This window comes from Syzygium oleosum, unplaced genomic scaffold, assembly GCF_021117445.2.
Source record: "Syzygium oleosum isolate NSW1041296 unplaced genomic scaffold, Sole_v2.1 Sole_v2.12, whole genome shotgun sequence".
In the NCBI taxonomy this organism is placed as follows: Eukaryota; Viridiplantae; Streptophyta; class Magnoliopsida; order Myrtales; family Myrtaceae; genus Syzygium; species Syzygium oleosum.
Window position 1 is genome coordinate 7,046,655 of NW_026607496.1, and position 23,926 is coordinate 7,070,580.

Sequence of the window (23,926 nt, forward strand, 5' to 3'; positions counted from 1 at the left end):
GTTTGGCGGAAAATATTCTCCTTTTGGAAAATATTTTCCCGGAAGTCATTTTCTTGGAAATGTTTTCCCGGAACATAATTTTCCGGTGTTCGGTGATCAATATGAAAAAGTTTCGAAAAATATTTTTCGCCGAGCGCGGCGGCGGCCGGCGACGAGCGGCGACGGGCGGCGGCGCGGCGACGGGCGGCGGCCGGCGACGGGCGGCGGGCGGCGACCGCGGCGACCGGGCGGTAGGCGGCGCGCGGCGGCGACCGGCGGCAGCGGCGGGCCGCCGGCGGCGACCGGCGGCCGCCGGCGGCGACCGGCGGCGGCCGGCAACCTTAGTGAAGAAGAAGAAGAAGAAGCTCCGGAAAATGATTTCCGTTTTTGAAGAAGTGGAAGTCATTTTCCATAGACTTAGGCTATTTTGTGAGGGGGGAAGGAAAATATTTTCCCACGGAAAACGTTTTCCGCCCCCCGAACACCGGAAAACCCGGAAAATATTTTCCGGAAGAATATTTTCCGTCAAACGAACGGAGCCTAGAGTTCTTTGCATTTTCCCAAAGACTTTCCCCTAAAGTGTTCCCAAACGCAATCTTTAAGGTTGTTTAACTTTCTTCTCTCTGTCAGGAAAGCCAACAGTTAGTGAAAGTGCCGAATTGATATTTTTTTTTCCTTTCTTTTTTCAACCCACTAAGCTTACTGCTTACAAATTTGAAGCCAATATGATAATAATACTTAAGCAAAGTCCAACAATCAACCTTTCTCAATCTTTGGCTGTTGACTGTACAAACATTTATTTTCTACATAAGTATTTATCTGTGTAAATATTTAAAAAGACTAAGCACGTATCACAAACAATAACCTTGGCCTCCTACGCATATTTGTCCATAGTTGTAGATAAAGTCCCAACGCTCTAACGCTGAGACATGCATAATTGTTGTTACAAACATGAAACATGAAACATGAATACCCTATAGAGAATAAAAAATAAGTTCCAGCTGCGCATACACACTTGTTTTTGTGTGCTTTGATTGAATCTCATATAGCGATATTTCACTTGCATGCAAGTCCTAGCAAATATAGGAAATAATTGTGTGCAAACTTGTCAAGATCAAGCCTGGATCTTGGATTGTTATGTAATTGACATTCTCATTCCCAGAGATGATGAAGACAACGAATGTCAAAGTGTGAATATGCAATAGTGTCCTCTCTCTGTCGAGGAAATAACAGCTTGTGGAACCAACATGAAGCAAATAAGATCATTTTTCCTCAAAAAGCAGAAGTCCAGATCTGAATGGTCAAGGAAGACCAGTAATAGTCGACATTACTTTCTTAATCGTTTAGATCAGTTTAATTCAGAATCTATTTAAATATATGAGAATGGAAACAGGCGAGCTCAATAGCGATAATGGAGCTACACATTTGCACGAGTATATTTCATTTTGGCTAAGTTTGATTGTTGATTTAAACATGCGCAAAAACAAAAGCTCCTCTTGTTCCTTACAACATCCACATGTATTTAGTTTATTTGTGGAGGCCATCTTTATCGACTGGCGAAACGATGTCTATAGTATCTCTCAGTCTGGTGCAGCATCACTTCCAAAAGGGCCGAAAGCAAAATCTTCCTCTTCAGGGGCTTTATGTTTATCTAGTCAATGACCTCCACTGATCTCTCCATAAGAGTCAATCATCCGTTCTTTTTTTCAGTTTGTTTTGGCTTGGAAGTAGGCAATTGAATGAATAGAGAACTCAGACTAAATTTTTTTACTTATTTGAAAAAATTGGTTGGTCGGGTCTCCTGGAATACCTGAGTAAGAAATCGCGTTAGCTCACGGCAGCTCTCGTCCCATCGCCTCATTATCTAGTGGGGGCAGGAGCCCTTAAAGTGGCTCCAATAGAATCATCTTTTATAAGATTCAAAATCAAGACCACGCTTCCCATGGCGTGTTAAACCAACTCGGTAACCACTCATTGCTAGGTCTAAAATTTGAAGGCTCTTAGCTGGGAGAATGTTCTAATTATATCATCTATAATGTGATCCCACATTCAGTTTATTATTGCCCACATTAATTAATTTCGTCAACGTTTATTGAGCGCATTCAAATACGTGATAACTATGATCGCCCAATATTAAGATAACTATCTTGATGGAAAAAGTTATTTATAAGGATATGAATTGAGATATAAATAGGTCATCTAAGCCAAACCCTCTCATAATCTTAAGATCGATCTCTCATTCATTTATCTAAGATATCGGAAAACACACCATCGACGTTGAGAGGATAATTGGCTAGAAGCACCTATCGATAATCGTCAAGGCTCCGCGTATTAGGTTCTTGTTCTCATCAATGGCTGGATGTTAGTACAGAATTTTCCACGTTTCCGCACTCAATTCTGATTATGCATGGTTACTGTTTATACGTGAATAATCAAAATCTTTAGTCTTCCGCTATAGTTAAATTTCTAACAGATAATTCAATTAAGCTTAAAGCATCCCTGCTCAAGTTAGTCCAATCTTAATGCAATTTATGCGGGCTTATTACTACTAAATGATAATGCTTATAATATGTAAATTAATAATATTTTTATTTAAGGGTCGGAATCAACTCCTAATTTTCCATGCAATGAATGATTGAAAGGGGTTGTCAAAATTTAGTTGTCAACCTCAGTGGAATCGCGAAGGGAGGGGGTTTATAATATTACAGGGAAAGATGATCCAATATCATTAGTCCCTTTGTTACCAAGTAGTACATACCCTGGTCCGAATCAAGCTTTCCGTGCCTCGCGTGTTGTGTGGCACCCAGATCGAACTTCTTCTTCTGTTGCTAAGGCCACTCGCAATTTTTGTGGACCGAAAAGTGCTTGAGATGCCGATTCGACCGTCATAATGCTGGGTTTGGCTAGTCTATCCATCAACACATTTCATAATGCAAATGGGTGAACCACGTCCCTCGAAACTGCTGAGTTATGACTAACTACTGTACCGTTAGATTCTTCACATTTCAAACACTTGTTCTTGAGAGAGCATGGGTCTAAAACTTTCCCTTAGCCCCGACCCCTCTTTCCTCTTTCACTTATTTGCTCTGCATGATTGATGCTTTTTAAAATTTTCAAGGTTGTGTAGATAGTTTTAATTTTTGTAGAACTACGGTAAGAATCAGAAGCAGAAGAGGCCAACAACAAAGGACTCATTTATTCTCATAGATTTCACAAAGATGACAATTTCGATACTCGATACTCACTGAACATTCATTGAAATCCCAAACAACATTACCTATTTAATGACATACAGCTAACTAATTCCACCCAAACAAACTGTCTGCAAATTTATTCTTGAACAGATTCATCCCTCGATATGCATCAACCAGACAATTACGTGCATCATCAGTTCACTGTTATACCATGTATCTGAAGGTTGTCGAGACACTTCGGCCTCCTGTACTTCTTCAGCAAGAGTGAAGAGCAGACGACACTGACCGATGACGCGGCCATCGCTGCCCCCGCGACCCAGGGAGGCAGGCGGAACCCCGTGGAAGGGAAGAGAGCCCCGGCAGCAATCGGGATTCCCAAGACATTGTAGCCCAGTGCCCAGACGTAGTTCATCCGGATCCTGGAGAGCGTCTTCCTAGAGAGGTCGATCGCAGCTATAACGTCCTCCAAGTTGCTCTTCATGAGCACGATGTCTGCCGCCTCTATGGCGATGTCCGTGCGAGCACCAATTGCCATCCCCACGTCCGCGGCCACGAGTGCTGGTGAGTCGTTGATGCCATCTCCCACCATCGCTACAATGTATCTCGAAGCCTGTGAATATGAAAGATTGGGGTTCAAAGCTAACAATATTACTCTCCATGCCTGCTTGGAAAAATATTCCAAGTTACTTTATTGAATTCTTCCTTTATGGGATTAAATAGAATGTTCAGCGACCTGCAAATCCTTCACTTTCTCTGCCTTCTGCCCAGGCTTGGCCTCCGCAATCACAGTGTCGATGCCGACGTCTTTGGCTATGGAATTTGCAGTCCCCCAATTATCGCCGGTCACCATGATGCTCTTCACTTTCATCGACTTCAGGATCGATATCACCTCATGAGCGCCCGGTTTCAGAGGGTCTGAAATCGCGATGACTCCCATCAGTTCCCGGTCTACGGACACCAATATCCCGGTCTGCGCCATCTCTTCGGTCTCAGCCAGGATCTCTTCGGTTTCGATAGGAATGGCAATGTTGTGCTCTAACATTAGGCCCTTATTTCCCACAATTATCTCCTTGTTACAAACCACAGCTTTCACTCCGTGACCAGGGATCGAGATGAAGTCGAGGGCTTTAGGCCAGGCAGGATTCTCCTCATCATCCCTGAACTTTTTGGCATACTCGATGACGGCCTTGGCCAATGGATGTTCGCTATTCACCTAATACACATCCGTTACTTTGAGGGGTCTTTGACAGCTCAGTTAACACAAAACGGCCTTCGAGAAAAAGAGAACCGAAAAAATGGGAGGGTCATACCTCTGTTGCAGCAACCAATTCATAGAAGTCTCTCAGCACCACGTTTTTTAGGAGTCTCGTATTGACCACCTCGGGCTTTCCGACCGTGAGCGTCCCTGTCTTGTCGAACACTATGCAATTAACCTGCCATTTCGAGGAAGAAGAAACGTAAAGAAAAGGGTTTGAGAGGTAAATTGCCTCAAAAGACAATAGACACTACAAAAAAACATGATTATTGCGACGGAAATTTGCGAAGGATTATTTTCGTCGCTAATTTGCGACGGAAAGTTGCTCGCTAGTTCCGTCGCAAATTTGCGACGGATTTATTTTCCGTCGCGACGGCAGTAGCGACGAATATTTTATCCATCGCAATTTGCGACGGATTTTGCGACGAAAAAGGGTTCGTCGCTAATTTGTGACGGAAAATTAATTTTTTGATATGCACCCCACCCCACCCGTCAATTTCTCTCTCTCTCAGTAGTGATTCGTCAGGTCGCCCGCTTTTCTCTCACCTTCTCCTTCTATCATTTCTCTCAATAATCCGTGCGTCCAGAAATCAATCTCGGTGAAGCTTTTCCACCGGTAAGTATCGTAGCTAATTTCGTGACTAAACATGCAACTAATATGATCCTGTCCTTCTGATTCATCGTTGGATGCGAATTTTTTTTTATTGACATTTTTTTCTGTTTTTGTTGTACCGGCGATCGGCCACCAATTTGCGACGGACGGTCTTTGTCCGTCGCAAATTTGTGACAGACACACCTGGGCAAGGTGCCGGTCGACCCCGCCGCCATGGCGGCCTCCTCGACCCATGGCCGGCTGGGCGACGGCGAGGTCGACCCGCAGCCCTGGCGAGGCCGCTCGGCCTCCCCCAGATCTGGGTGAGGCCGAGCGACCTCGCCGGGGCCGCCGGTCGACCTCGTCGTTGCCCAGTTGGGCGACGGCGAGGTCGACCGGCGGCCATGGCCAGGCCACTCGGCCTCGCCCAGATCAGCCGGACCGGCGGCCTCGCTGACGCCAGCCGGTCGCCGGACCGGCGAACGGAGAAAATTGTAAGAATTTTTTTTTTTAAATTCAGAAAAAATAAAAAATTATTTAAAATTGAATGTTAAGTGATTTTGCTTTTATTTAGGTACGTGTCTAATTGAAGGTCTCGCAATCCAAGTGAACTTTGCAATTCTCTTCAAATTGACCACTTTCTGCTACCAAGATTTCAGTCAAATATCTGGGCAAGTCTTCTTTACATGGTAATTTTTTCATTTTTTAAAATTTCAAAGTAATTGTTGCGTGAAAAAAAAAATTTTAATTTTCATAATTTTTTTTAATTAACAACAGTAGATATGATATTTTAAATATTTTACAAGATTTTTTTATTTTAATACAGACACAATGCAAAGAAACAGGACTTGGATGTATAATAAGAACTTACCTGGACGTCAAGGATTGACCGATGAGTTTCTTACTGGGTTGGAACTATTTTTAGACTTTGCTAGTAGTAAATATGAGTTCATGGATGGAAATAAGTTAAGGTGTCCGTGTGGAAAGTGCAGTAATGGTAAATTTCATGTGCGTGATACAGTTGGAGAACATCTTTGTAAATTTAGGTTTACTCCGAATTATTATAATTGGACTTGCCATGGTGAACCATTTATATCTGATGAAGGATATCGAAGAAGTGACCAATTTTTAGTTAGGGAAGAATGTAGCTATTATGACCAATTGAACCCATACGAGAGGATGGTGATTGATGCAGCTAGTCAGAATTTTGTTTCAGATTCGAACTATGCAAGTACTAGTTTTACTCCTACACATGAACAAGTGGGTACTAGTCATGCATCACAAATGGAAGATATAGGAGTAACGGGTTTTGATGAGAATGTGTGTAATGGAGCTTTTTCATCTAATCAGTTCTGGGAAGTGTTGAAAGCAGCAGATGAACAACAACCATACTAAGTTATTAGTGACAGCAAGACTGTTAAATATCAAAGCAGAGCATAATGTGTCGCAAGATTGCTTCAACTCTTTTGTTGAAGTAATGCGGGAAACAATGCCTCGTGATAACAGCATGCCAAGTGATTGTTACGATATGAAAAAGCTAGTGGATAATTTAGGTCTTCCGGTTGTAAGGATTGATGTATATAGTAGGGGTTGTATGTTATATTGGAGAGATGATGAAAATGCAGAATCTTGCAAATTCTGTAGCCAACCTAGGTACAAGATTAACAGGAGGCAGGGTTGTAATCAGAAGCGTAGACCATGCAAGCAAATGTTTTATCTGCCCTTAATCCCCATATTGCAAAGGCTTTATGCGTCTCAAGCCACAGCTGAACACATGACTTGGCACGCAAATCATGAAACAGAAGAGGATCTAATATGTCATCCTTCAGATGTAGAGGCATGGAAGCATTTTGATAGAACGTACCCTGAGTTTGCGATAGAGCCTCAAAACATCAGGTTAGGTCTCTGTGCTGATGGATTTGCCCCATTTGGGAAATCAGAAAAAAGTTATTCATGTTGGTCAGTTATCTTAACGCCGTACAATCTTCCACCTGGTATGTGCATGAAGACACCTTATATGTTTTTGACATTGATCGTGCCTAGCCCGCAAAATCCGAAAAAGTTAATAGATATTTATATGCAACCATTGATTGAAGAGTTACAACGGCTATGGGAGGAAGGTGTCCTTACATATGATGTTTCTACCGATCAAACATTTGTAATGAATGTTGCTCTTCTTTGGACGATAAATGACTTTCCAGCTTACGGAATATTATCTGGATGGAGTACAGTTGGGATCTTAGGATGTTCGATATGTTTGGAGAGATCAAAGTCATTTAGATTAAAACATGGAAAGAAGCCCAGCTATTTTGACTGTCACAGACAATTTTTACCGATAAATCATACATTCAGAAGGAATAAAAAAGAGTTCATGAAGAATAGGACTGAAAGAACACGTCCACCATTGAGGTTGACCGGCGATCAAATTTGGGAGCGGGTGCAGGACTTTCCAATTGTTGTTCAGAACCCTCACGACACGACTTTTGCGTACGGAAGCACACATAAGTGGACAAAACGCAATATATTTTGGAATCTACCATATTGGAAGGCCCATCTTATTCATCATAATCTTGACGTCATGCACATAGAAAAGAATGTTTTCGACAATGTCATAAATACTGTGATGGATGTCACCGGAAAAACAAAAGACAACTTGAATGCAAGAAAAGATACGAGAGATATTTGTGATCGACCAACACTAAATGTGGATGCAAGCAGCAGGGGACCAAAACCAAAAACAGTTTATACATTGGATAAGGAGCAGAGGCGAGTTGTTCGTCAATGGTTGAAATCTGTGCGGTTTCCTGATGGATATGCTTCGAACCTCGGAAGATGTGTTGATTTGAATGAATGCAAGTTGACAGGTTTGAAGAGTCATGATTGTCACATATTGATGGAAAGACTAATTCCAATAGCTTTCAAGGAAGTTCTACCGAATTTTGTTTGGGGCTCCATTACAGAGTTAAGCAATTTCCTACATGATATTTGTTCGATAGTGTTAAAAGCATCGCACATGGACAAACTAGAGAGAGATATTCCAATTATTCTTTGCAACTTAGAAAGGATATTTCCTCCATCATTTTTTGATTCGATGGAGCATCTCTTAGTTCACTTGCCTTTTGAGGCCAAAGTTGCAGGTCCCGTATAATTTCAATGAATGTATCCATTTGAGAGGTAAATTTTTTTTTTAAATAAAGTTCAAATTACTTTATTATATATTATGTTCCGATAAACTTCTTTCTATTGCAACTAGATTCTTATATCATTTGAAGAAAAAAGTGAAGAATAAGGCACGTGTTGAAGCTTCAATTTATAATGCATATATTGTGGAAGAAGTGACAACATTTGCATCATATTATTTTGAGCCGCACGTACAGTGCAAGAGGCGGAGAGCAGGCAGAAATGATGAGGGCCCCATTGATCCCAATTGCAAAGCATTCTCTATTTTCAATTATCTGGGTCGACCAAGCGGCGCATGTCGGTCTCGTTACTTAACAGCGAAGAATTGCATGCAGCCCATACATATATTTTTTATCAACCGCCCGAAGTCGAGCCATACTTCGAGTAAGTGTAAATTTGCAAATATATGTATTGTGTGTCAAATATTTGCTAATATATAAATGGTATTTATTACTAGGATTTTCCAAACTTCAATGTATGGACTACCACAAAATGAGTTTGATCGTATGTGCGACGAACAATTTGCAGCATGGTTCAAAACATATGTAAGTTGCCTATGGACCGTTCACTTGCCTTATTAAAATTTTATACATCATTTATTGAAATATATATTATTGACTTTGCGTGTGTAACCTTAGGTTCACAATAATCATGATGAACTTGGAGAGCAAGGATTGCTATATTATCTGTCATGGGGTCCACAGTTAAGAGTGCGGAGTTGGCCAGCATATTTCATAAATGGATATAATTTTCACACTAAAAAATATGGAATGGGAAAAGCCACAATGAATAGTGGTGTATCTGTTCGGTCATCCAATGGTGACAGTTCAAAAGATGATTTTTATGGATTGTTGGATGAAATCATAGAGATAGAGTACCCTGGACCATTAATGATGCAGGTTGTGTTATTTAAGTGCAAGTGGTTCGACCCCGTCAAAGGAATGAAGGTGCATACGAAGTTTAATTTGGTTGAAATAAATCACAAGAAAATGTATATGAAATATGAACCATTTGTCTTGGCACAACAAGCAATTCAAGTATGTTATGCATCATATCCTAGTTTGAAACGTGATAAAGCTGATTGGTAGGCTGTATGTAAAATCAAAGCACGGAGAAAAATCGAGGAACACTGGAAGGATAGAGCCTATCAACAAGAGGAAGTTTGTAATACGGTTGAAACTGAGGAATATAACATTCCAACTTTACGAGATCCATGTGGAGCTATGATAGATGTGGATCCAACAGAAATTTGCGAATTAAATGTACAAGACTGTTCAGAATCTGATTTTGAGACATATGATGAAGACGAAGAGCAAGACGAAGACGAATTGGAAGATGAAGACGAAGACGAAGATGCAGACGAAGACGCAGACGAAGATTAAAATTTTTGTGACAAAACACTAATGATGTGTAATTATTATTGCGACAAGTGTTATTTTGGTTGTCATAATAATAATTATTATTCTTGTTATTATTGTTATTGTTATTAACATTATTGTTGTTGTTATTACTATTGTTGTCGCTTATTCTTCTTAATTTAATTGATCGTCGGAAAATTTGTCGATAAATGACGACAAGTCAAATATTATTCGTGCGATGACATTTGCGATATTATATTTTCCATTGGATTTGGATCGTCGCTCATTTTACGACAACAACTTATTCGTGGTTACTGTACATCGAAGAATTATTGACGGACCAAAAAATTCACGGCAATTGTTCGAATCCGTCGCAAAATTTGCGATGGATTCGAAAATGTCCTTTATTTTTGGAATCCGAAATAAATCCGTCGGAAATTTGCGACGGAAAAATATTGTCTGTCGCAAAATTGTGGATGGGAAAAAAGTCCGTCGCAAATTTGCGACGGACACAACAAAGTCAGTCGCAAATTTGCGACGGACCAACATAATGTCCGTCGCAAATTTGCGACGGACACAACAAAGTCCATCGCAAATTTGGGACGGGAAAAAATTCCCGACGGAAATTTGCGACGGACAAAAAAGTCCGTTGCAAATTTGCGACCAACATAATGTCCGTCGCAAATTTGCGACGGACACAACAAAGTCCGTGGCAAATTTGCGACCGAAAAAAAAATTCCGTCGCAAATTTGCGACGGACCAAAATAATGTCCGTTGCAAATTTGCGAAGGACCAAAAAAAGTCTGTCGCAAATTTGGGAAGGGAAAAAAAAATTCCCTCGCAAATTTGCGACGGACAAAAAAAGTCCGTCGCAAATTTGGAACGGGAAAAAATTCCCCCCAAATTTGCGACGGAAAAAAGGTCCGTCGCAAATTTGGGACGGGAAAAAAAGTCCGTTGCAAATTTGCGACACAGGAGTTGTCCGTCGCAAATTTGCTTTCTCGCCTGCACACGCACGTGCCCCCGTCAGCTTTTCTTTTCTGCCAATTTTTGTTGTCTTCCTCCTCTTCTTCTTCTTCTTCTTCTTCGTCTTCCTCCGGGTTGTCTTCGCCGAGTGCACTGATCCGCCACCGCCGTCGCCGCAGCCGCAGCCACCGTCGCCCCCGGCGCCATCGCCTCCGTCCCCGTCGTCGTCTGCCAGCGTGTGGGGTCGCCGCTCGCCGCCTCCTCGCTCGCCGCGCGCCTTGCTGGCTCTGCCTCGCGGCCGCCCGAGGCCGTCGTCACCCGGCCTCGCCCGAGCTCGCCGTCGCCGCCGCCCAACCGCGTCGCCCGGCCTCGCCGTTGCCGCCCGGCCGCCGCCCAACCGTCGCCGCCCAGCAGCCGCCTGGCCTCGCCGAGCTCGCCGTCACCGCCCGGCCGCCACCCGAGGCCGTCGCCGCCCAGCTCGCCGCCGTCCGGCCGCCGCCCAACCGCCGCCTTGATCAGTCGCCGCCCGGCAGCCGCCCGACCTCGCTGAGCTCACCGTTGCCGCCCGGCCACCGCCCGAGGCCGTCATCGCCCGGCTCGCCGCCATTGTCGCCCTTGCCGCTTGCCAGCCTCCCCGGCGCCTCGCCGCGCCATCGCCGCCACCCAGCCGCCGGCCGACGCCCGTGCCGAGCCCGCCACTATTAACCAGGCCAAAATCTAATTATTGTTGTGTTTTTCTTGGCCTTGAACCAAGTAAGCAACTCTCTAAATCCTACCTACTATAATGAGTATTAATCGGACTTGTTTACAGATTGTTTAGTGTCTGATTGGTTGGCTAAGTTAGGGATCGATTTCAGGATTGCATGTGGCTTTGATCGATGTTCGACCGGTTAATTTGTCCATTATATCGCCGATTAAGCGTTTAATGATCATCGGATGATTGATTAAGCGTTTATTCAGAAAATGCATTAAAATTGAACAATTCTGGAAAAATTCCAAAAAATTTCGTGAAAATTTAATAAAGTCATATTTTGGGAAAATATTAAATTTGGTGAATTTTTTTTTTAAATTAAAAAAACCAAAATTTCAAAACATCACAAAATGGCAAAAAATAACTGTGGCCACCCAATTTGAGTTAAATTTAATTTTTTTTAGGTGCCCGAAAAAGTAATAATAATAAAAAATTCAAAATTTTCAAAATATTATAAAATGGCTTAAAATACCTGTGGCCATCCATTTTGAGAGAAATTGTAAATTTTTTAGGTGCACAAAAAATGTAAAAATAAAAATAAAATAAATAACTGCAAAACTTCACAGAATGGCTTAGAATACATGTGGCTATCGACTTTGAGTGAAAAATAATTTTTTTTAGGTGGCCAAAAAAAAATTAAATATTTAAAAAATTTGAAAACTTCACAGAATTGCTTATAATACGTGTGGCCACCCACTTTGAGTGAAATTTAAATTTTTTTTACGTCGCCAAAAAAATTAAAAAATACAAAAAAAAATATTTCAAAACTTTACAGAATGGCTTAGAATACTCGTGGCCACACACATAAGTGACATTTAAATTTTTTTAGGTGCCCAAAAAATTGCAAAAATAATAAAATTAATTTTATTATAAAACTTCACGAAATGGCTTAGAATACTTGTGGCCAGCCACTTTGAGTGAAATTTCAATTTTTTTAGGTGCCCAAAAAAAATTTAAAAAATCAAAAATTTGAAAACTTCACAGAATGGCTTATAATACATGTGGCCACCCACTTTTAGTGAAATTTACATTTTTTTAGGTGCCCAAAAAAATTAAAAAATAATGAAATAACAAAATTTCAAAACTTTACATAATGGCTTAGAATACCTGTGGCCACCCACTTTGAGTGAAATTTTAATTTTTTTAGATGCCCAAAAAAATTAATGGCTTATAATGCCTGTAGCCAGCCACTTTGATTGATGATCGTGTGGCCGAGAACGAAGATCATGTGGCTGAAATTGATGTTTCATGGTTGTTCTTGTACTTGATGAATTATCGTGTGGTTTGAAAGTGGATCGTGTGGTTAATTATGGCTAATGTCGGCTTACCGTGACATATCGTGCTCATATATTGATGTTTGATATCAAATTGAGTGCGATTCATAGTATATTTGTTCGTAGGTAATTGAACGTCATAAACACTCGGCATTGCCTAATTAAGAGGGAACATTTTATGCTTGTCAACCAAAATGGTAAGCTTCGTCATGTACGTCATTATGTGTCCGTAATATGTGTTCATATTTTTTTACATATTTGTCTAACCTTCCTACTTGTCAGTATAAACATGGAGGTCACATGCATAGAAGACCAGCCTCTTCAACGGGGTCGTCCCCGACCCTTTCCTCGTCTCCTGTCCTTTCATCTAACCCACAACCACAATATGCTGATGGGCAATATAGACACGTTGGTCCTTCCTCCAATGCTCAAGAATATGTTATGGGACTTGACCACATGCCAACTCAATCTCCTCCAATTCCATCTCCTTTGGCTCCTTCTCCTTCCGTTCCACCTTATTATTCAGCGCAATATTCGCATAATGACAGAAACGAAGGTGAAGAAGATAATTGATTCCTGATATGCCCATTTGGAGATTCGTAAGTACTTCAAATTTTTTTTTTAGTATATGTAATATTTATGGCTTTCGATATGGATGTCAACTGAATTGTCGATGTTGCACAATATCTGTATGTTTGCAGATTCACGGATGCTACGTTTGTTGTGAGGGAACTGAATAAAACAGTCAAAAACTATTGGATTGGGGAGTATGTTAATTACAGAAGTGTTCCACAAGAGGTGAAAGATTTGTGGTGGAATGAATTCAAGGTAAGTTTTGATATTCTATTTTCTTACCAACTAAGTTCGGTGTAGTATATTGATGGTCAAGAATGATGTAAAGGGACCAGAACAGCTCTTTACTTTTCGGTACTAAAGGGACCAGATATTTTCCCCGATATGAACTTAACAAAGTCTATCGCCGAATTGTCTGGTGCATGGTAATGGATATGTGACCATCATAATAACTTTCAGTTTTGCTTGTAATGATTGCAGCGGAAGTTCAGGTGGGATGACCAGCAAGAGAATGAAGTGAGAAGAATTTTTCAGAAGAAAGTCAGTGATCACATATGAAATGTGATGAATAGAGCGAAGAACAGGAAAGTGAAGCCGGCTTTCATTACAGCTGACAATTGGGCGAAAATTAACAGAATTTGGGAAACTGAGAAGAGTCAGCAAATCAGTCAGCAGAATAAAAAGAATCGATCTTCCAGTTCTAGTGAAGGGTCTGCCACATATGCTGGGGGCTGTATCAACATTGGGGAGCATCGCAAACGACTGGTAAGTCTGTTAAATAAGTTATAAGTTAATTTAATTCAATTACTCATGTTTACATTTTGTAGGCACAAGAATTGGGGACGGAACCGACATTTGCAGCTACATTTGAACGCACATTTCAAAAGAAAGATAAGACGTGGATTGGCGATCGAGCAAAAGCTATTAAGGTATGTAAGGTTATACTTTGGGCTTTATGGAAACTAGAATGAAAACCGTGAATGCTTTTAATATTTATGGTAGATATATATGAAGTTATTTTATTTTCATCTATATTGTTAATGTAGGAAAAATATGATGAACTTTTAATGGGCAATGCTAGTGGTAGTGATGGTTCTGCAAGTGCGTCTGAGCCATCAGTTGACAGTATGGCATTATGGGTGGAGGCAACGGGTCAGGTGAAAAAAGGAAAAATATTTGGATGGGATCCTTGTCAAGGATGTTCATGCCGAATCAAGCTGGAACTCCATCATCCAATGCGACTGGTCGAAGGAGGACACAACATGACGAGCAATTGACCCAAGAAGTGAACCAACTGAAAAATATAATTGTAGAGAGGGACGAAGAATTAAATGACTTGAAACAGCAAATGCAAAATCGTTATGCGTCACCTCAATATCAATCGCGGTGAGGTTCCTCCTGTACCCCCTGCCAATCCAATAGGTGATGAGCACAATGATAAGCGACACAATGATGCTGACATTGATGATGATGCTGATGATTTTCTCGGTCATTTCTAGTTAAAATTGCCAAAATCGGGGGTAAGCTTGCTTCACAATCTTATATGACATAAGTGCAGTTTCACCCAATTTGTTCCTGCCCTACAATTACTTTTTGTGCACAACTTTCTTACTGACAGGTTCAACGATCTAATTTTTCCTATGTGACAGAAATACGATTTACAAGGGTGAAAAAACTACAGTGGATGTCAAAGTTGACTCATACTCATATGTAAGAACATTGATGTTCGTCCTGAAACGTTTTTTTGTTAACCCTCTTACTTGTTTTTTTATACCTAGTTCCACATCCATGCATAAGCACTTCTTTTATATTCTTGACTGATTGAATATCGTTATTTATGTATCTACATTCATCAGGTGTCGACAAAAGTGATTGCTTTTGGTGTCCTGCCGAGTACCACAGCTGCCTAATCTTGTGTCTAGTTTGTCGATTTTTCGTTTTCTAAGCAGAATCTATGGTTGTCCCGCCTCCTATGAATGTTTTGAATGTATTATAAGATTTGATATCAAATATCATCGTGTCAGGCTTTGCAACTTTGCATATATCATTATTTTTTGCGAACTAGCATCTTTCCTTCAGTTACATTTTTCAATTATATGACATTGTGTCTGGTTTGTTCGTTTTCTGTTTCTGAAGCGGAATTTATGGTTTTCTCGTGTCCTTTGATTGTTTTCAATGTATTACATGATGTTCATTAATGCGTAGCAATTGATATGGACAAGATTTGATGGCCGAAATGCTGTAAAATTTGCGACGAATATTTACATACGAATTTTGCGACCATTACAGTTCGTGGCTAATTTGCGACGAATAAGTAGAGACGAATCAAGTTCGTGCCTAATTTCCGTCCAATACATTTTGCGACAAATTTTGCGACGAATTTTGCAACGGATTTTGCGACAAATTTTGCGACGGATTTTGCTACGGATTTTGCGACGAATTTCGCGACGAATTTCGCGACGAATAAAGTTCGTGGCTAATTTGCGACGAATTTTGCGACGAATTTTGCAACTGATTTTGTGACGAAATTTGCGACGAATTTTGCCACGAATTTTGCGACGAAATATTTGCGCCGAACTTTGCGACGGATAGTGTTCGTGGCTAGTTTGCGACGAATTTTTTTTCCGTCACAAATTTGCGACGACCTAGTAGAGACGGAATTTTTTCCGTCGCTAAATTCGTCGCAAAAACGATTTGCGATGGATTTTTGCGATTTTTTCGTCGCAAAATCCGTCGAAAAAAACATGTTTTTTTGTAGTGAGACACAATTGACCAATTCAAACGACTTCCAGAAAAATGTAATGTATGACATAAAATTTGCAACATCTTGCTAAGATTGTTACTGAGGGAGTTCATCTTTTTGCACCATCACAGGAGAGATGACTTGATAGAAGATAGATTTCATATCTTGCAATGATCACTAATAACGTGCTGCTAAAAACTACACAAAAATCATTAAAAGGACGTAAAGTTAGTTAGCATCCTCGAGGTGTATGGTCGGTATTTGAATACTTAAGGTTGTTTAGATTATGAATGATTGTGGTCGGAACTTGAAAGTGCGAAAGAGGTTATTGTTGGGGAACCTTGTGTGCCCTTTCCAGTGCTTGGCCTCCTTTAATGAGGACTCCTTGAGATGCGCCAACACAACGTTAGCGACTAACCTCTTTTTCCTCGAGACTTGGACATGCGCTGCCATTAAGACCACATTAGCGAACAATTAACCAAGTCTAGGCCTAAGTTCATTTAAGTTTTAGAACCAATTCGCCAATGAAGTCGCCAAACTGTCGCGACCCAACTTTTTCAACGTGGTCCTGGGAAGAGGGATGAGTTCAGAGGTATTACCCAAAGGCTAGCCAACAACCCTCGATTAGGCGTGAACTCTCCCAAGTCCATACCTTGCGCAACATTGGATTTTAAGTTTTAATTTAACCTAAGGGATTCTAGGAATCGCCACTAACCTTTCAGAGTCAGCTAAAAACCAAACAAGACATGAAGTTTTGTCTCATTTTCTACGCAGCCGGATATTAATTAGGTTTGGGGACTTGATTATGTTAATCTTCTAATTTATCACCCTTTTGATACTATTGACACATGATTTTTTGCCAATGCATTTTTTTGTAATAAAAAATAATCAATAACAAAATGAAAAGGCTTCATCCCATTGAAATCTGTTCAGGCCTACTAATGCGGTTGGGCTCAATCTAATTTCAAGCACAAGCCTAAATCATTTTTGGAGAACATCTCAGCCCATGGATGTTGGCACCTGAATTTTTGTCGACAATTCAAGTGTTCATTCTTGTAAAAGTTTAATTAAAAGTAGCGAGCTAATGATAAACGGACAACAAGCAAGTCAACAAATAGGAGGGGTCTAATTCGGCTTTGATCAAATTGGTAAAATCCATAAAAAGAGCCCGGTCCAATTAGTTCTAAGCCCGTGACAGTTCGTGCTGCCATATCCATTTAAGATTCTCTTCTCTGACCCAAATTAACCCATGCAAAGGCCCATAAAGAGACTCAGCTCGCTAGAAAGAGACAAGATACTCAACCCATTATGATTCAGTCCAGGACCATTCAAGCGTTAACTCACGAAGTGTCAGCAGGCAGCCCCTTTTCACAGGGAAAACGGAGAACGGAGGAGAAGAGCTTCCCGCTCTCTTTCTTATCCTCTCTCCATGAACGAAGCTCGATAAGCTTCTCCTGAGCCTCACCGAATGCGACCTCGTTATACTCTGTTTCTAATCCGATTACTGGAAGAGCTCGGCTCCCGGTGGATGATATGCCTTCGTCAGCTCCAATTAACAGCCTCGTCGTCCTTGACGATTTCTCCCGTCCGTCTAATCACTATTCACGGTCGACGATTGTGATGATATGGAATGAAACGCAGCTCTGATTTCTGCATATTTGAAAGGCTCTCTACTTGTTCGACGATTTGGTTCTCAGATTTTAGTGTAATTTTGACCCGCATTAGTCGAATCTGAGTATGCTCTTGCACAATTTAGATGAATGGCTCTCTGAGCCGTTTGCTAGCTAAATCTATGTCTAGCCGAAATCTCCACGAAGTTGCGATGACTTCTTGATTGTTCAAATCCTGGTGTAAATGTTGCCTCTGGTCCTGATACGCTCTTGTTAATATCTTTGCCATACATAAATTCATATTAACTAATGCTCGGAATGGACAAAATGTGTGCGAATCTTTGTTGTGAGTAATCAAGGGCCGTTAATATGAATTCATATTAACTAATACTCTGTCTTTAGTGGTTTCTTCTCAGTGGAGCATATGGAAATCCCGAAATAACTTCGTTTTATTGATATTCCATTCCTCTCTGAACCTGTTCGTGAGTTTTCGAAAGTAATAAGTCTCTATCTGAGTTAGTTTTACTCATAGTTGGGAGGCTTCTCTGTGGAGCATCTGGAAATCCGTTGTTTCTTAGGCATTCGGATGTATACCCTGAAAAACGAAGTTATTTCGGGATTTCCAAATGCTCCACAGAGAAGAAGCCACTAAAGACAGAGGAGGTAAATCAGCCCCTTTTCCAGCAAATTGCATTAACCATATATCAATTCTTGTGATCTCCCGGTAGTTGATTTGAATCTTCTTGTTAGGGTCAGCACAGACGCATTGAGTCCAGAGACAAAGCAGAAAGATGTGCTTAATTGTCTCATTCTCCCGTTGACATATGGGGCACAACAGGTCAGACATAATATTTCTCTTCCATTAATTCTCTTTTGAAGAGATTGCATTAGTACAGAGAGACCATAGAAAAACTTTTACCTTATGCACAGTTTGCATGTCCCAAATAGCTCTCCAAAGTGTTTTGGGAATTTGGTAAGAAGAGGAAGCTCGTTCAGTGTTGCGCTTCTATTGAATCAATCTCTATTCTGATTATGTCATAGCCATTTTTAACAGTATAGTTGCCTAATTTAGTACCCAACCACACTAATTTATAAACTTGAGCGTAGAAAGGTCTAATTGGAATTGTTTGAATCTCCTACACTAACTGCTCATCAAAAAGCTCCTCTAGTTTTCGAGTATTCCACTTTCCTTCCTTAGCTAAGATCAATTCTAACTCCATGACAAGGTCCTTCCTGTTTGCTGGTCCCCCAAGTAATCCTCTTTTTAACTACTTCTGCTCCATGATTTTCTGATTTTTTGTTCCCAATCAAGCACATAACAGAATTGGCAATAGAATCCCTCCCTAATAACAAACTCTGCCATCCCAAGATGGTCAGGAACCTCTCTTGGCTTGCCAAAAATCTCCCTAATGAAAGTAAATACCTTTGAACAACTTGAGCTCAGCAAATTTGGTGGTTGTTACATAAAAGAATCTGTCATCTCTCTTCGGAAAGTAGGTGTTTTGTGAGAATGCATGCTTTTGTAGGGACTGGGGAAGGGTGGTGTTTAGGAATATGCGGTCTAGTTATTCATGAAGAATCAATTCCTTCCAATTTTAAAACTTAGCTATTTGGATTTCATTTAGTCCTGCCCATTCGTTTAAATTTTTTTTACCAATGTCGAGTGTTATAAATATCCGGAGGTAAGGATCTTATCCGGTTTGGCAATTGAATGTGGTCCCTCATTATGACGTCAAATTTTATTGAACCTAGGCATAAGTTCTTAAATACGCCTTACAATATACAATGAACCAAGCTAATGTTTTAATTAAGCCAATTTTAAGTGTGAAAAGTATTTACGTACTGTAGGTTTGTACTCCCTCCTCTCACCAATGGGTCTCATACATAGGATGTATGTACACGGTTCTCGTCAAATGTACACCATTTCATATTCAAAATGGGCTTAATACCTTAAAAAAACCCCAATTTTAGCTGTAGTCTTAATTCTATCCTAAAAAAGTTTTTCTTCTCACAAAAAACCTCCAACTTTTGGCACAGTCCTAATTCTATCCTAATATGCTTTTTGTCTCATAAAAAACCAGCAACTTTAGATCTAGTCTCAATTCTACTTTGAACTTTTTTTTGTCTCATAAAAAATTATTAACTTTTATTTGAGTCATCTATTTTTCCCGTTAATTCTCCGTTCAAAATTGCCCTTAGTGACGTGGCATTTTCACGTCATTGCTAATTTTTCTCCAAATTTCATATCTGAAAGGACGTCATTTGGAGACGAATTTCCACGTCGGCACAACCACGTCTTCTTCCATTTGTATTTTGGGGAAAAACTAGAGCAAATAGGGTTTGCTTGCTTCAATTGTTCTTACTCTTAAGAGAGTCTTCCTTCCATCTCGCTCAAAGATCTTCGATTTTACGCTCAGTCTTCAATCCCTCGTGCTCAGGAGCCTTCCATCTCTTGCAATTGGAAAGCTCACGCTCGGGATACTCAGCTCGAGATGTTGGTATGGCTAACGCTCGGGAGTCTTCCATCTCTCGGTTCTCAAGAGAAATTGTGTATGGAGAGTTAACGGGGGGAGAAGAACAGTAAAAGTGTCAAAAGTTGTGTACGGCGCTCACTTTAGTGCCAAATTTTTTTTTTGAATCACTTAAGTGCCACTTTTTTGAAAAAATGATCACTTAAGTGTCAACTTCGATCCAGGTTACCGGAAATCCGATGTGGCCATATATTTATTAATTTGTCAATCCTACGTGGCTCGGCGGCGTGCGAAGTCCGCATATAACCCTTAAATGACGTTATCTAAAAGTTGTAAACAGTAATCATTTAAGTGCCAAATTTTTTTTTTAAATGATCACTTCAGTATCAGTTGTTGTTAAAAATCAATCGTTTTATTGCCAATCATTGTTAAAAAGTTATCATTTCGGTGTCAAGTACGCACCAGCATAAATAAGTGCTGGTGTAGTTTTGTGCTTGCATCAGCTGCACAAATACGTGCTGTCGCAAGCACAAACCAGCAACATCAACTAGCTGCACCTTCTCGTGTATCTTGACCAGTAAGCACAATTGCGAACCCCTCTTCAACAAGATAATTTCATTCCTCTCTTTCCTACGTTGTTTTGGATAAGTGTGAGACTAATTTCCGTCCATGAAATCCATGCGTAAATCATTGAAAATCTGAGTTGTTAGTTGATGATTGGTGATGACATTGTTGTTTTAAATATTGATTTTAGATGGAAAACAATTTCAATTTCATAACTAGATCTACTAATCTCTTTGCACGCAGGCTGTTTGTTGAAATGTCTCCATGAAGTTGTGAAGCATACTTGAGAGAGTTACTTAAATCTGTTGGCTGAAGTGTTCATCATATGTTCAAATCATAATAGAAACCTTAGATTCATTTACATCGCTTTTGTTTGGTGAGACTTGAATATTAAATCGAGAACAACACAAAGGAATAGATTTGAGCGAAGACGGACGAAGCTTGGCCATGGACAAGGGGGGGAGAGAGAGAGTGAGGGACAAAGTCGACAAACAAGTGCCAGTTCAATATCTGCCCGAGCAAGTAGCATGTTAATATGATATGAAAACAAAATCAAGAAATGGATCATAATGTCTACGATCAGAGCACAGCCTGAGAGATCGATGCTTTATTCACTAAATGCCCACAAGTTATGACGAAATAGTAAAAATTTATTGCCAGGAAGTTCGCTGAAGATTCACATGCTTGGTCTGACATGAATGTGTCTGCTTTTTATATGAACATAAGAATATTTACACCAAAGCAATGGCTAAGAAAGCAATATCAACAACTGACGGGCCATGCATCTTTCTTCTTCTTCAGCTAGTGCCATTGCCATCACAGTAGTGGACACCGTTGGGGCGTGCACCCTTGCGCCTCGGGTTTAGCTCATTAAAGCTCCATATCCGGACCGTATGATCTTCACTGGCCGACGCCAACATGTGTCGGTTTACTGGGTTCCAGCTCATGCAATTCACAGCTCCCGAGTGACCCGACAATGGCTCGATCAGCTTCCTTGAGCCTTTGTTTTCTGCCAGTTTTGTTTCTCACCGTCTATTGCAATTTCACCTATCAAAACAAGAAACCAACCAAAGAACCGAACCAACAACAGAACGAAAGTCCCCAGCTACAAATCACCCAAACTCATGAACCAAATCAATTGACCAGGGCCCACATGCAGGAAGAACCAAAAGGGGTCAGACCTGACGGCTGCCGCGATTTCTCCGCCTCGCACGCATCCGCAGCCTTCTCCGCATCCGAGCCCCGCCGATCAGAGGATATGAGCCCGAAATCTCGAGATTCCGACCCGGGTTTTGCCCCCACATCAGCTTTCTCGGGCAAATTACCCTCCGCGACCTGCGCAAAACAGGGAAAACCCCAAATCACCCCCACGAATCCAAGAGGAAACCCACGAATCTGGGGTCCTGAGGAGACCCCGAGGCCTCAAGAAAGCGCCAATTCGAGCGAAAAAGCACCGACCTTGGAGCAGCTTGCTGCCGGAAGAGGACGAGTTTTGGGGCGAGAGGGGCCACTAGCTGGCGGAGGCGCTGCGCCTGGTATCGACCATGGTATTCGAGGGTTCCTTGGAGTAGCGTCTTGGAGCTCCCGGGTTCTCTCTCTTTTTCAGCTCTCTCTCGATCGCCATGAGAACTTGAATGAGAGAGAAAGAGGGAGCGAAAGAGAACGACGGAGAAAGAGAGAGCAATAGAGAACGACGGTGAGAGGGGGAGAGTGTGGCGTCGTTTTATGATTAATGCCACCTCATTGTCCACGTGGACTTTCCCTTTTTAATGAAAAATCCACCTAAATTTAACATTTAATAATAATAAAAATCGCGTATTAATTTTGGCCGGAATATCTCGCCGTTAGCACTTAATGATCGTTTTCTTTCTGATTTGACACTTAAGTGATCCGACGAAAACTTTCGACACTAAAGTGAGTACTGTACACAACTTTTGACACTTTTAGTGTTCTTTTCCCTTTAACGGGAATAGATTTAGGCCTCAAGTAAAAACTAATAGTTTTTTTACAAGACAAAGAAAAGTTTAGAGTAGATTAGGACTGGATCTAAAGTTGGAGAATTTTTATGAGATAACAAAAAGTTTATGGTGAAATTAAGACTGAATTTAACGTTAGATGCTTTTTACGGGAAAAAAAAAAGTTTAGAAGAGGGTTGGTATGTGATTTTTTAAGGTATTGGGCCGTTCAAAATGTTGTGCGACATTTAAGTGCCATGTGTCAGATGGATATTTTTTTCCCTTGCAGCCATGCCAGTAGACATGTTTGCTAAAGAGAGTCAACCTTTGGTACACGTGTAGATAGTGCATGCCTGTAGAGATGTTTGCCAAAGAGAGTGGCCCTCGGTAAACGTGTAGTTTGTGCTTTTAGCTAGGTAATATTCATAGATGCATCACTTTGCGGCAATTAGACATGACCACGGGCCGGTTTCGGCCCGGAACCGGCCCGTGTCAAACCCGGGACCGGCCTGTTGATCGGGCCCGCGGTTCGAAATCGAAACCGGCCCGTGGCCTACTGGCCCGGTTTCGGTTCCGACAATTTTGGAACCGGCCCGAAACAGCCAGTTCTAGCCTCGGCTCCAAAAAAAAATTGCAAATTTATTTTTTTCTCTTTTTTTCCCTAAATTTAATTACAATGTACATTTTGATTATTCATTATTTCATAATTTGATAATTCATTATTTTTTTATTTCATAATTTATTTTTTTAATTTTTACCGGCCGGTTCCAGAACCGGCGGTTCCAAAACCGGCCCGGAACTGCCGGTTCCAGTTCATACATGGCAACGAACTGGAACCAGCTGGTTCCGAACCGTGGCCATGCCTAGTGGCAATACGAGCTGGAGTAAATTAGTACATATAAAGGTAGAGAATTTTAAGCTTGTAGCTGGATTTTGGCCTATGATTTATTTGTACTTGATTTAGAAAGTAAGAAATAAAGCTGTTCTACCTGGATTTTTCAGAAAACTTGATCAGATTGTACACGCTATAATGTTTCCTATCAAGTGTCATTAAAAAAGGATGTATATGTTAATGAGCATATTGTTATTGATTTGCATCAAGCGAATCAATGAGAATTCGTATGTGTACTTTATTACATTGCCTGAACTGTTAAGAGGGCTGGTAATTGGAGTTTGCGGACCTGCTCGTTTAATTTGTAGAGATACAATTGCTTTCCTCATCACCAAAGAAAAAAGAATAAGGAGAAGGATATGCAATGGAGTGCCAACCAGCAGGTTGCTGTTGATGTGAATATTGGCATTGGTATTGTGACTTGAGATCATAATGCAGAATTGATTGATCTAAGCTAAAAAGTATAGTAAAAGCACTTGTCATTGGAAGTGAAATAGTTCTAAGCTAAAAAAAGTAAAAGAGTGATTGTGGCATTCAAAGGTCAAGTGAAGAAGAATTGAACTAAAGGA

General features: G+C 40.8%; 1 protein-coding gene across 1 annotated transcript; it reads right to left on the reverse strand.

The window, feature by feature from the left end:
* Positions 1 to 3,366: 3,366 nt before the first annotated feature.
* On the reverse strand, positions 3,367 to 5,275 carry LOC130139426 (probable copper-transporting ATPase HMA5). Its single transcript, XM_056316378.1, has 4 exons — positions 5,225 to 5,275; positions 4,484 to 4,606; positions 3,907 to 4,386; positions 3,367 to 3,783 (listed from the first exon to the last, which is right to left on the reverse strand). Exons 1-4 carry the CDS (start codon positions 5,273 to 5,275, stop codon positions 3,367 to 3,369), a joined length of 1,071 nt encoding a protein of 356 aa, XP_056172353.1.
* Between the last annotated feature and the right edge of the window lie 18,651 nt (positions 5,276 to 23,926).

Coding starts and splice junctions, on each gene's coding strand:
- LOC130139426 (XM_056316378.1), bottom strand. CDS start 5,275: ATGGGTCGAGGAGGCCGCCATGGCGGCGGGGTCGACCGGCACCTTGCC. Junction 4,387..4,483: donor AATTGGTTGCTGCAACAGAG/GTATGACCCTCC, acceptor GATGTGTATTAG/GTGAATAGCGAACATCCATT. Junction 3,784..3,906: donor AGAAAGTGAAGGATTTGCAG/GTCGCTGAACAT, acceptor TCATATTCACAG/GCTTCGAGATACATTGTAGC.